The 13,935-nt window shown below is 46.6% G+C and overlaps 1 protein-coding gene across 1 annotated transcript in view; it reads right to left on the bottom strand.

Moving 5' to 3' along the window:
- The window catches only part of stra6 (signaling receptor and transporter of retinol STRA6), a 45,819-nt gene that overhangs the window by 11,009 nt on the left and 20,875 nt on the right, over positions 1 to 13,935 (bottom strand). The window contains exons 5-10 of the mRNA XM_055662788.1: positions 11,965 to 12,104; positions 11,119 to 11,379; positions 6,594 to 6,732; positions 6,377 to 6,476; positions 6,253 to 6,262; positions 1,463 to 1,654 (exon numbers count right to left, since the gene is read on the bottom strand). Coding sequence (XP_055518763.1) covers positions 1,463 to 1,654; positions 6,253 to 6,262; positions 6,377 to 6,476; positions 6,594 to 6,732; positions 11,119 to 11,379; positions 11,965 to 12,104 — 842 coding nt within the window. The remainder of the gene's footprint in view (positions 1 to 1,462; positions 1,655 to 6,252; positions 6,263 to 6,376; positions 6,477 to 6,593; positions 6,733 to 11,118; positions 11,380 to 11,964; positions 12,105 to 13,935) is intronic.

Genomic DNA, 13,935 nt, shown 5'->3' with positions numbered 1-13,935 from the left:
ACCGATAAAACACAGGACAGGGGTGGCATGTTGGCGCAGCGGTAGAGCTGCTGCCTCACAGCGCCAGAGATCCAGGCTATCGGTGCTGCCTCTGCGGAGTTTGCATGTTTTCCCCTCGTGCGTTTTTTCCCAGAGAACTTCAGTTTCCTCCCACACTCCAAAGACGTACAGGTTTGTAGGCCAACTGGATGGTATACGGTTAAATCGTCCCGAGTGTGTGTGTGTGTGTGTGTGTGTGTGTGTGTGTGTGTGTGTGTAGGGTAGTGTTAATGTGCGGGGATCGCTGGTCAGTGCGGACTTGGTGGGCCGAAGGGCCTGTTTCCCCGCTGTAACACTACAATTTGATTAAAAATGCTGGAGAAACTCAGCGGGTGAGGCAGCATCTATGGAGCGAAGGAATGGGCGACGTTTCGGGTCGAGACCAGGAAGCATCTATGGAGTGAAGGAATAGGTGACGTTTCGGGTCAAGACCCTTCCGGGTCTCGACCCGAAACGCCACCTATTCCTTCCCTCCATAGATGCTGCCTCACCCGCTGAGTTTCTCCAGCATTTTTATCTACCACCGATTTTTCCAGCATCAATACAATTTATTTGTCACTTGAACCTCATCGAGGCTCAAATGAAATGTTGTTTCTACAGTCATACATATAAGGAAAATAGACCCAAGATACAACACAATTTACACAGACATCCATCACTGCGCATCTCCTCCTCGCTGTGATGGAAGGCAAAAAAACTTATCTCTCCCCTGCACTTCCCAGTCCCCTCCCGATGTCAGAGTCAAAGCCCCTGGCGGGCGATGGCAATTGTCCCGCGGCCATTAACGCGATGCAAGGCCGCGCTCCGGGTCTTGTTGTTGGAGCCCCGGGCGGGCGCTAGCAAAGTCCCGCAGCCGTTGAAGCCGCGTGGGGCGGTGATGTCAGACCCCTCTCCAGGTACTCTTCAACCCCGCGACTCGGGCGGGAGAAGTCGCCGTTGCGGAAGCCTCGAAAAGCGGTCTCCCAGCAGGGACCCGCGGGCTCCCGGCATTACTGTCCACCAGACCTGCGGTTGGAGCCTCCGAATCTCGGGTCGCAGCTGCGCGCCACCACCACTCCGAACTCGGACAGCTCCGCGATGGCGAGTAGCTCCGCAGCTCCGCGACTGGAGCCCCAGGTCGTTCCTGCTGGAGGCCCCTCCACGGTGCTCAGCCCCAACGACAACGGAGACCCGACAAGGAAAAGGTCGGGTTCTCCGTGCAGGGGAAAGATTTTAAAAGTTTCCCCCCCACCCCCACTAAAAAAAAAAAAATAAAAACTACATTAAAACGGGACAAAAAATAACAAAAAGACAGACGGACTGCGGAGGTCGCTGCGACTTGAGTCGCGCCACCCACCTGCAGTTCCTTTGTAAACAAATGCTCGGGGGAGATAGTTTCTCCATTTCAAAACCGTACAAAACAAGAACAATGTTCCAGCCAAACCTTCCACGATCCAAAAGTAATATTTGACGATTCGGATCACTTCAGCCCTCTTATCCGACAGGTTGATCCCGAACCCTTCCAGCACGTAGGAGAACTCTTCATGGACACCAGCGCGCATCTTCTGCAGGGTTGGGACCACGTCCACTACAAGGAGAAGGGCAACCTGCCAGAGGGCAAATAGAGCAAGAGATACTTAAACAAGAAGGCGACAAAATAATATACGATTCTTGGCGTCAACTTTGTTGATTGTTGATGCCAAAACCCCTCACTTCTGTTGATAGTCGCTAACGCAAGCATTAAAACCATCTCTACCTAACGGGCCTGTCCCACTTGCGTGACTTTTCGGAGACTGTCGGCACTCGTTACAGGTCGCCGAAAAATTTCCAACGTGTTGAAAATCCAGCGGCGACCAGAAAAACGCCACGTACGACTCTTTGGGCGGCTGAGGAGACGACTCACGACCATACAGGAGACATGTTCGCGGGGCGAAGCCTGTATGGTCGTGAGTATAGATGGAGAAGGCAGGAACGGGATACAGATTGGGGATGATCAGCCATGATCACATTGAATGGCGGTGTTGGCTCGAAGGGCTGAATGGCCTACTCCTGCACCCATTAGATGAAAAGTTATACTTTATAATTTCCAAACCCATCTCCAATAATAATAGTAATAATAATAAATTTTATTTATGGGCGCCTTTCAAGAGTCTCAAGGACACTGTACAAAAATTTAGCAGGTAGAGGAAAAACATGCAAGCGGAATGAAATAAATAGTAGAGACATGACTAGTACACAAATTAAAGACAGAATTCAATACAAAACACAATTTGAGGCAATTAATGCACAGATGATAAGGGAGGGGGACGTGGGGCTAAGGATAGGCAGAGGTGAAGAGATGGGTCTTGAGGCGAGACTGGAAGATGGTGAGGGACACGGAATTGCGCTTCAGTTGGGGGAGGGAGTTCCAGAGCGTGGGAGCTGCCCTGGAGAAGGCTCTGTCCCCAAAACTGCGGAGGTTGGACTTGTGGATGGAGAGGAGACCGGCTGATGTGGATCTGAGGGACCGTGAGGGTTGGTAGGGGGAGAGGAGGTCAGTGAGATATGGGGGGGCCAGATGGTGGAGGGCTTTGTAGGTGAGGATCAGGATTTTGTAGTTGATCCGGTGGGAGATGGGAAGCCAGTGAAGTTGTTTGAGGAGTGGAGTGATGTGATGCCAGGATTTGGTGTGGGTGATGAGTCGGGCGGCTGCGTTCTGGACCAGTTGGAGTCGGTTGATGTAGGTGGAGCTGATGCCAAGGAGAAGTGAGTTGCAATGATGTATTATTAATAATTAATTCCATTTTTTTTTCTTTTTTGACATTTGTAATTCTTTTTTTTCCTCTCTCATTTACTATCTATCTATCTATATTATATATATAAAACTCAAATCCATCCGTCCGCCTGCAGTACGGATCCCTTCCTGCCTTTTGATTCGTTGACGGCTGCTCCTTCCTATCAGCTTCCAACACACTTCGAAACAAAGTTGCAAGACAGGAACACTGAACTTTTCACTGCTGCAGCAGGCAGGGGAGGTGCAATTGAGGGAGGCAGGGGAGTGCTGGAAACTTACATTTGGCAACGGCTTCAGTTCCATTGGAGGAGACGGGTGCATGGTGGAATATTGGGTTGGGGGAATCACACCATTGGGGGAGCAGACCCAACGGGTCTGCACTTGGTCTAGTATTAAAATAAAACTAGAAGCAGAATCTATCCACAATTGAAAATTTGAAATAATGTATGATTGATATACATGAAAGGTTTTCACTATAATATGTAATATTAGACCATAATATGTTTGCTTCTAATAAAAATATATTTAAAAAATAGCAGTCAAGGGATATGGGGAGAAGGCAGGAACGGGATAAAGGTTCGGATTGTCTACCCTATCCTTGCCTCTACTTGGAATAAAGACTGTGTGTGTCCAAACATGTAGATGAGGACAAAAAATGCTGGAGAAGCTCAGCGGGGTGCGCAGAGCATCTATGGAGCGAAGGAAATAGGCAACGTTTTCAGGGCACAAACCCCAAAGGAAATAGGTAACGTTTCGGGTCGAAACGTTGCCTATTTCCTTTGGGTTTTGTTCCGAAACGTTGCCTATTTCCTTCGCTCCATAGATGCTGCTGCACCCGCTGAGCTTCTCCAGAATTTTTGTGCACCTTCGATTTTCCAGCATATAACCATATAACAATTACAGCACGGAAACAGGCCATCTCGGCCCTACAAGTCCGTGCCGAAAAACTTTTTTTCCCTTAGTCCCACCTGCCTGCACTCATACCATAACCCTCCATTCCCTTCTCATCCATATGCCTATCCAATTTATTTTTAAATGATACCAATGAACCTGCCTCCACCACTTCCACTGGAAGCTCATTCCACATCGCTACCACTCACTGAGTGAAGAAGTTCCCCCTCATATTACCCCTAAACTTCTGTCCCTTAATTCTGAAGTCATGTCCTCGTTGTTTGAATCTTCCCTATTCTCAAGGGGAAAACCTTGTCCACATCAACTCTGTCTATCCCTCTCATCATTTTTAAAGACCTCTATCAAGTCCCCCCTTAACTTTCTGCGCTCCAGAGAATAAAGACCTAACTTATTCAACCTATCTCAGTAATACTGCCAGCATCTGCACAGTTCCTTCTTAGACACAAATAAAGAAATATTCAACATTCTTCACCAAATAGAACTCACAAGTCTCGATAATTCTGAAGCATTTCACCAGCAAATTCCACCAGCCTGACTGTGTGGTCATTAAAATTCAATACAAATACAATACAATACAATTTGTACTATTCAAAGTCACGGACCCTGCAGTTATTCTTTGCAATGCAAGCGATTCCTTGTTTAAACATAGGAAAGACAACAGACAGGATCCTCGAACTGGGAAGATATCACAGCTGCAGGCAATTGTGTTGCTGTTATCAAGACAGGGAACTGCAACTCAAATTGGTGGAGTGTGGAAAGAACTCAAGATGCAAGATCTCAGCCAAGATGGTTCTGTACAAAAAGTCAGAACTTCCAAATGGTCAAGGAATAGGGTGGCACAGCGCCAGAGACGTGGGTTCCATCCTGACTAGGGGTGGTGTCTGTACGGAGTTTGTACGTTCTCCCCGCGACCTGCGCGGGCTTTCTCCGCTTTCCTCCCACGCTCCAAAGACACAAGAGTTGGTCGGTTAATTGGCTTGGTGAAATTGTAAATTGTCTCCAATGTGTGTGTGTGTGTGTGTGTGTGTGTGTGTGTGTGTGTGCGCGCAGTATAGCGTTCAGACCCTGTCCCACTTACGCAACCTTTACAGGCGACTGCCAGCACATGTCGCCGAAATTTTCAACATGTTGAAAATTCAGCGGTGACCAGAAAGACACGACGACACTCCCTACTATAGTTACCCAACCAGATGCAACTACATTTAAAGTAGCTCTTTCCATCCCATAATCCTTTCTGGCTTAAGTCCTCCCTCTACCACCTCCAGTTTAAATTCCATTTGGAATATTTTGGAGGACCAAGAAACCAAGACTCTTTGGAGACCTCTCCCAACCCTAGGCTGTACGGTCTTGAGAGGTCTCCTATGGTCTTGAGAGGTCTCCAAAGAGTCGCAGCGTCTTTCTGGTCGCCTCTAAATTTTCAACGTTGAAAATTTCGGCAAGCCTATGACGGGTTGCAGGCAATGGAAGAGAGTAAACACGTCTCAATGTGCTTCCACCTCCCAAAAGGAGCGCTGGTGCAGTTATGAAGTGCTCAGTCACTCTGTGAGTTGGTGGGGGTGGGGGGGGGGGGGGTGGGGGGGGGGGGATGAGGTGGGTTGGAGGTTACTTCCTAATTGAGTTGGAATGTCGTGATCACAATGCATTGGTGAAACTGAAAAGATGCAATAGTAACTTTACATAAAGGGGCACCATTTTGAGTTGCAGTTCCCCGTCTTGATAACAGCAACATCACAAGCCATAGAGGGAAGTACAGAGAAGGTTCACCAGACAGACTGATTCCTGGGATAGCCATGCCAGGACTTTTCATATGAAGAAAAGACTGGATAGACTCGGCTTGTATCACGCTAGAATTTAAAAGACTTTTGAGGGGGGGGGTGGGGGGGGGGGGGGGGGAAATCTTATAGAAACTTACAAAATTCTTAAAGGAAGTGGGACAGGCTAGATGCAGGAAGATTGTTCCCGGTTGTGTGGGGAAGTCCAGAACAAGGGGCCATCACAGTTTAAGGATAAGGGGGAAAGTCTTTTAGGACTTGAGATGAGAAAAACATTTTTCACACAGAGAGTGGTGTATGTGTGGAATTCTCTGCCACAGAAGGTAGTTGAGGCCCCAGTTCATTGGCTATATTTAAGAGGGAGTTAGATGTGGCCCTTGTGGCTAAAGGTATCAGGGGGTATGGAGAGAAGGCAGGGATGGGATACTGAGTTGGATGATCAACCATGACCTTATTGAATGGCCTTCTCCTGCAGGCTCGAAGGGCCGAATGGCCTACTCCTGCACCTATTTTCTATGGAAGATTAGCGGGCCACAGGTGGAACACATCCAATGGGCCAAATGACATTTTTTATTTTATTCCAAGATATAAAATGGGAGCAGAAGTAACAAACTACTGGTGGAACTTAGAGGATTAGACATCATCTGTTGAGGGAGATGGTCAGACAAGAATTATTGTACATGGAGATGAAGCAGTAACTGAATGTGGAGCAAAAGTTAAACTACTGAAGGCACACAATGGGTCAGTCGGCATCCGTGGAGAGAACGGACAGACAACGTTGCACGGACTTTTCCCCTCCACAGATGCGACCCGACCCACTCGAGTTCCTCCAGCACGTTGCGCTTTGCTCAAGATTCCAGCACCTGCAGTTACTTGCATCTCCGTCGAGTTTGGAATAGACGAATTTGAGCTTCAGGCTTTTACCTTTCATCGGTATGTAGACATAGGATCTCAACAAAGTCCTGACTTTGGACGAGATGCACGACTGATCTGTGCCCGCACTAAAAGGGGAAGATCGGAAGGAAAAACAGTACAGTGAGCTCTTGGAACGAGTTGAGCCAACTCTGAAGAATCATTAAACTCAAGGCTCCATGAATGAGCAGTAACTATTGCCAAACCTGTTCTTGGATGGCCTTTTCTTCAACAATTCTCTCAAGTAATCCATGTAGTATTCATCGGCTTGCCACTGAAGGTGGGGTAGGAAGGAAGAAGAGGGATAAAGGGATAAATACCCGGCAGGACTCCAGTAATTTCCAACTAATCACGCAACAACTGCCGTCTGATGAAACGTAAAACAAACTGCTGACCACATTACACTTTGTCAGTGAGACATGGGCAGAGAAAACCATTCTCCACTCAAAGACATGAAGGAAGACCCAAACATAGAAAACAGTTGCAAGAGTAGGCCATTCGGCCCATCCAATATGATCATGGCAGAAAACCAGCACAACATTCCTGGTTTCTCCCCATATCCCTCGATTCCATTAAAAGCCTGTTCCACTTGGGCGACTGCCGAATGGCCTACTCAGGAAACTAGACTATTATCTGAATGGTGGCCTAATAGGAAAAAGGGGAGATGCAACGAGACCTGGGTGTCTTGGTACACCAGTCATTGAAAGTAGGAATGCAGGTGCAGCAGGCAGTGAAGAAAGCAAATGGTATGTTAGCATTCATAGCAAAAGGATTCGAGTGTAAGAGCAGGGAGGTTCTACTGCAGTTGTACAGGGTCTTGGTGAGACCACACCTGGAGTACTGCGTACAGTTTTGGTCTCCTAATCTGAGGAAAGACATTCTTGCCATAGAGGGAGTACAGTGAAGGTTCACTAGACTGATTCCTGGGATGGCAGGACTTTCATATGAAGAAAGACTGGATAGGCTCGGCTTGTACACGCAACAATTTAGAAGATTGAGGGGGTGATCTTAGAGAAACTTACACAAATTCTTCAGGGGGTTGGACAGGCTAGATGCAGGATGATTATTCCCGATGTTGGGGAAGTCCAGAACTAGTGGTCACACAGTTTAAGGATAAGAGGGAAGTCTGTTGTAGGACAAGAGATGAGAAAATTATTTTTTATACAGAGGAGTGGTGAATTCTGTGAATTCTCTGCCACAGAAGGTAGTTGAGGCCACGTTCATTGGCTATATTTAGAGGGAGTAGATTGACCCCTGTGGCTCAAAGGGATCAGGGGGTATGGAGAGACCATGTGCAGGGATGGGATACGAGAGTTGGATGATCAGCCATGATCATATCGCTGGCGTGCAAATGAGCGTGCAAGTGCCCTACTCCTTCCGAATTTGGGACCGAATGGCCTACTCCTGCACCCATTGTCAATTGTCAAAACGTCACCTAGTCATTGCTTTCCGGAGATGCTGCCTGACCTGTTGAGGTTACGCCAGCAGATTGTAAACCAGAACCTGCCGTTCCTTGGGTCTGGGTCTGCATCTGCAGGCAGCGGGTTCCAGATTCTCACCACAATTTGCATGAAAGACGGATAAGGCAATCCCCAAATACAGCCGCATCACTATGGCTAGCTATTATTAATTTTTAATTAATTAAATTCCTGGGTTAGCCCATAAAATCACCCTTTGGCGTTACACACAAATAGCTGGAAGTAACTCAGCAGGTCGGACAGCATCTCTGGAGAGAAGGAACAGGTGACATAGAAACATAGAAATTTGGTGCAGGAGTAGGCCATTTGGCCCTTCGAGCCTGCACCGCCATTCAATATGATCATGGCTGATCATCCAACTCAGTATCCCGTACCTGCCTTCTCTCCATACCCCCTGATCCCCTTAGCCACAAGTGCCACATCTAACTCCCTCTTAAATATAGCCAATGAACTGGCCTCGACTACCCTCTGTGGCAGAGAGTTCCAGAGATTCACCACTCTCTGTGTGAAAAAAGTTCTTCTCATCTCAGTTTTAAAGGATTTCCCCCTTATCCTTAAGCTGTGACCCCTTGTCCTGGACTTCCCCAACATCGAGAGCAATCTTCCTGCATCTAGCCTGTCCAACCCCTTAAGAATTTTGTAAGTTTCTATAAGATCCCCCTCTCAATCTTCTAAATTCTAGAGAGTATAAACCGAAGTCTATCCAGTCTTTCTTCATGAGACAGTCCTGACATCCCAGGAATCAGTCTGGTGAACCGTCTCTGTACTCCCTCTATGGCAATAATGTCCTTCCTCAGATTTGGAGACCAAAACTGTACGCAATACTCCAGGTGTGGTCTCACCAAGACCCCGTGACGTTTCGGATTGTCGCATGGTTGGTGCCCTTTATGTGGTACTATTGGCATACCTTGCGAATGCAAGTAAAGAATTTCACTGACTTGACACATGTGACAATAAAGTATTCATTCATTCATTCATTCAATCATTCATTCTTAATCTTGTTGAGAGCGTCATTGAAGTCATAACCCTGTTTCCCCCGACTCTCAGTCTGAAGAGGGGCCTCAACCCGAAACATTACCTATCCCTTTTCTCCAGAGATGCCGTCTGACCTGCTGAGTTACTCTAGCTTTTTGTATCAATCTACGGTTTAAACCAGCATCTGCAGTTCCTTCCTGCACCCTAATGCCCCCGTCCCACTTAGGAAACCTGAACGGAAACATCTGGAGACTTTGCGTCCCACCCAAAGTTTCCGTGCGGTTCCCGGAGGTTTTTGTCAGTCTCCCTACCTGCTTCCACTACCTGCAACCTCCTGAGACCTCACGGAAACCTTGGGTGGGGCGCAAAGTCTCCAGAGGTTTCCGTTCAGGTTTCCACTTAGGAGACCTAAACAGCAACTGCTGGTGACCTTGCCCAACACCCAAGGTTTCCATGAGGTCTCAGGAGGTTTTGGTCACTCTCCCTAATGGTGGAAAGTGGTTTCCGCGTGGTCGAGGCTTCATCTAGGTCGCTGCTATTTTCTCATCGTGATTAAAACCGGCCTCGACTAAAAATAGGCTGCCGTTTTAAACATCGATCATTTTTTACTTGCAGGTCTAGTTGAAGCTGGTTTTCTTCATAGTGGAGGAAGGTTTTCAACATGTGTGTGGGAGGTGGTAGGAGGTTGCAGGTCACCTCGAACTTGATTTTTTTTTGGGTGGCGGGCAAGGTCACCAGAGGTTGCGGTTTAGGTCTCCTAAGTGGGACAGGGGCTTTGGACGTTAAGTCTCCAATGGATCCCACACCACCCTCGGTCAATTGCCGACACTTAGAAACCCCAGACACAGGATTTGCGGGAGGCTTTCTCAGCAAATAGTAAGGTGGATTCCTCGATTAAATATTTTATTAGTTTTACCAGTCAACTCTGGTCTCCCATTTCCTTCGCTACTTTTAAGGTCAAACGTGACTTAGAGAAAGCCATTCGGGCCCATTGTCCATTCAAGCATGGCTGCTATCGCTCCCTCCTTCTCAGCAGAAGATTGAATAGTATTTGGGAATGGCAAGGGGTCACAGCTTAAGGAGGTGGAAAACAAGGCCACAAGATTGAATTTTTTAATTAGTTTTAAACAGAGAGTGGTCAATCTCTGGAACCAACTGCCTCATCCATTTAGTTCGCCACACTTTTTCAAGGGCAGATATTAAGGCCATTTAGATGTGGCCCATTGTCCATTCAGGGGGGTATCATGGCAGGTACTGGATCCGAGTTCTCTCCAGCCATAGTCATATTCCCATTCTCCTGCCTTCTCGAAGGTACCCCCCCCCCCCTACTCCCCCCCCGAACACTAGTTTCTATTCTCCTGCCCATTCTATAGGTACCCACAACAAAAACTATGGAGAAAACCTCTAGGTACAGCATCGTGCTGGAGCAAAGAGCGAGGCAAGCAGCATCTTTGAGCAAAGGAAATAGGCAACGTTTCTGGCCGAAACCCTGAAGGAAATAGGCAACGTTTCGGGTCGAAACCCTTATGTTTCGGCCCGAAAGGTTGCGTTTCGTTATTTCCTTCGCTCCCTGGTTTGCTGCTGCACCTGCTGATTTCACCAGCTTTTTGTGTACATAGATGATTTTCCAGCATGCTGAAGTTCAACCTTCTTAAACACAAGAATTTCCATCTTCTCCTAAGCCTCCAACTTTGACCACTTTTAAAACAAGACTGAAACTTTTATGTTTACTTTAGCTTTCAGCTAAATCTTAACTACATTGCACTTTTAACTTTTGCACTTTGTATAATGCATTTTTAATTTTGCTTTTCTTTTCTTTTAGTTCTATTTTATTTCAATTTATTATTTCATTTTATTGTATGACATGTTTTTACGTGAAGCACTTTGAGTCTGCCTCGTGTATGAAATGTGCTATATAAATAAAGTTGCCTTGCCTTGCCTAAAAGGGTCTCGACCCGAACCGTCACCCATTCCTTCTCTCCAGAGATGCTGCCTGTCCCGCTGAGTTAACTCCAGTTTTTTGCATCTATCATCGGTCTTAGCCAGCACCTGCAGTTCCTTCCTAGAACGTTCCTGTCAACCTCCCCTGGACCCTCCAGAGCCAGCACATCCTTCCTCAGATACGGTGCCCAAAATTGCTCGCAATTTGTGCTTTTAAGTCAAGGCAGCAGAACAGAGAGATCTCGGAAAGATTCTCAGCATTGAAGCCGACCGAACAAGCTACTTCTTCAGATAACAAGGCAAAATAAGGCCCATTGTCCCGGTTTTAATACAAATCACTTCACAATCGTGATACTGTTTACACGGTTCTTAGGGACAGAATTAAGTCTCCAATTAAAACTTAAGGCTGTTGCATAAGCAGAAATAATTACCTCTCGTGATAAGGGGCATTCAACTTTCTGCCAGATGAGTACTCCAGAGTGCAGCCAGGACAGGAGACTTCCGAGCAGGTAGCCCACTTTGTTTTTGACTGTTGCACAAGCGAGGAGGGGGTAGTACAGAGCAGGGTAGTACAGTAATGCAGCTATCTTCCAGTACTCTACGGGGTGGAAATAGATAGGACAGATAGAATCCTGGTTACAGTAGCACATATCTTTCTCCGCGCCCTTTATGTGGCAACTATTTGCATACCTTGGGAATGCATGCAAAGAATTTCCCATGCGACAATAAAGTATTGAATTGTAACAGCATCCCCCTTCCCATCAGAACTGCCCCCTCCATCGACTCTTTTAAGTCGAGACTTAAAACTCTGAAGCCTTTCCTGACGTCCTCTGAGGGAGGACTATATGTATGTATTTAATCTATGAACCAATGTTGTGTAACGTTAGTACCTCCACCAACATAAAGCACTTTGGTCAACCAGAGTTGTTTTTTAAATGTGCTATCGAAATAAAAATGACTTGACTATTCATTCATTGATAAACTTGGTAAGAGTGTCACTGAAGTCACAATCTTGTTTCCTTTGAAGAAGAGCCTCGACCCAAAACGCACCCACTCCTTTTGTCCAGAGATGCTGTGTGACCCGCTGAGTCTTTTTGTGTCTATCTTCATCACCTTCAGTCCAGGTTTTTTGGGCGATTTTCTCCACCGTGTGGTGGGAAATGAAACAATATTGTCCCCTTACCTTTGGTCTCCTTGGAGTAATGCAGGCCAATGGGCAGGGGTGTACTGTCAATGGCCACAGCACACACGGAACAGACAAGCACGCCAAACACGGCGGCAGCAATCCCTCGATGACAGTCGCTCTCCAAGAACCCGGCTGGACTGCAAAACAGAGCATCAAATCAATGTTAAAAAATAGCAGCACAGCCAACACAGAACACAACCTATCCCTGGTGTTTACCAAGCATCTCGTTCAAATACCGTTAGCAATTAGTTTCAGTTTTGTCTATTGTCACGTGGCCCCGAGTTACAGCGAGCAGCTTTTGTTGCGGGCTAACCAGTCTGCGGAAAGACAACACATGATTACAATCGAACCATTTACAGTGTATAGATACATGATAAGGGAGTAATGTTTAGCGCAAGGTAAAGCCAGCAAAGTCCAATCAAGGATAGTCCAAGTTAGATAGAAGTTCATTAGTAATAGGTCGATAAGTTTAGACAGTCTGTGAAGGCAAATAGAACCTTTGATCTCAGAATGGTTTGGGACCAAACCATTGTCCTTCTGAGATACTTCCTGACCCATTGTTACTCCAGCACTATGAGCTTTGCATTGATCTTGTGCAATTGGCAAGGGATATGGGAGAGAAAAATAACCATAATAGCATTATTCAGAGGCTTCACCGTTCCATCTACAGGCATGGAGGCGTTTTCTACGAACAGTTCCGACACAAACATGGAAGAGGGTACTTTGGTGCAGCTGGTATAGGCGCTGCCTCACATGCCAGGGACCCGGGTTCAATCCTTGACCTCAGATGTTGTCCGTGTGGACATCACACGGTCTCCGTGTGACTGAGTGGATTTCCTCCTTGTTCATAAGTTTTCAGAGCAGAATTAGGCCATTCAGCCCATCAGGTTTCCTTTGCCATTCAATGATGGCTGATCTATCTTTCCCTCTCAACCCAGTTCTCCCTACAACCCGACACCCCATACTAATCAAGAATCCGACAATCTCTGCCTTATAAAATATCCATCGACTTGGCCTCCACAGTTTTGGGACTCAAATGTTGCGATAGTCCCTGCCTCAACTACCTCCTCCGGCAACTTGTTCCATACATCCACCACCCTTTGCGTGAAAAAGCTACCCCTCCAGGATGCTCCATGTTCCTTCCATAAGACCTGCAGGGTTATTGACCAATTCGCCTCTAAAATTGCCCCTGGTTCATTGGGAATGCATGAGAAAGTGCAATAACATAGAACTAGAGTGGGCAATTCTACCAACAGCCAGCGAGCAGTCCTGAGCTACTATCTAGCTCATTGGGGACCCTAGATTGGACTTTACCTTGCACTAAATATTATCCGCACCTGTGGTCGAACTATGGAAAGACAAGTTTGCAGAGACTAAAGGTGGCCTATAACGATGCCACGTGAACACTGCTCCGGAGGTTCCCGGAGGTTTTTGTCAGTCTCCCTACCTGCTTCCACTACCTGCAACCTCCGGCAACCACCTGCAACCTCCGGAAACCTTGGGTGGGGCGCAAAGTCTCCAGAGGTTTCCGTTCAGGTTTCCGAAGTGGGACAGGGGCATTAGGAAACCTAGATGCTGTCGTGCTAGTAACACGTTTGTGGCTGCAGGAGTCAGTACTTTAGAAGCTATCCTAAGAAATCATATGTATCAATTCATTTGCAGGATAAAAGACTCTAAAAACGTGCTTATTGTGGCCCTTGGGATGCCTTTCAAACATAAGGGTTAGCACTACACGCTACCAATCCCAGCTGTGGAGACACTGGTATCGTTGTCTCGTTGTAGGACATTGATCATCTTTTAATCTGGATTTTTAATTCATGTGTTGCGTGTGCTTTTTTAATATATAATTTATGATGCTTTTATAAGTGATATACTAAGATTTTATGTGCTTTATATTTTTAATATGCAATGCATTTTTATGTAATGTTGCCTCTTGTCTGGACCTTGTGTCTGTAATAAAATTTATTA

The sequence above is a fragment of the Leucoraja erinacea genome, chromosome 36, assembly GCF_028641065.1.
Source record: "Leucoraja erinacea ecotype New England chromosome 36, Leri_hhj_1, whole genome shotgun sequence".
Classification (NCBI taxonomy): domain Eukaryota; kingdom Metazoa; phylum Chordata; class Chondrichthyes; order Rajiformes; family Rajidae; genus Leucoraja; species Leucoraja erinaceus.
Note: the sequence above shows the minus strand (reverse complement) of the source record. Positions and strands in the feature narration are given on the sequence as shown.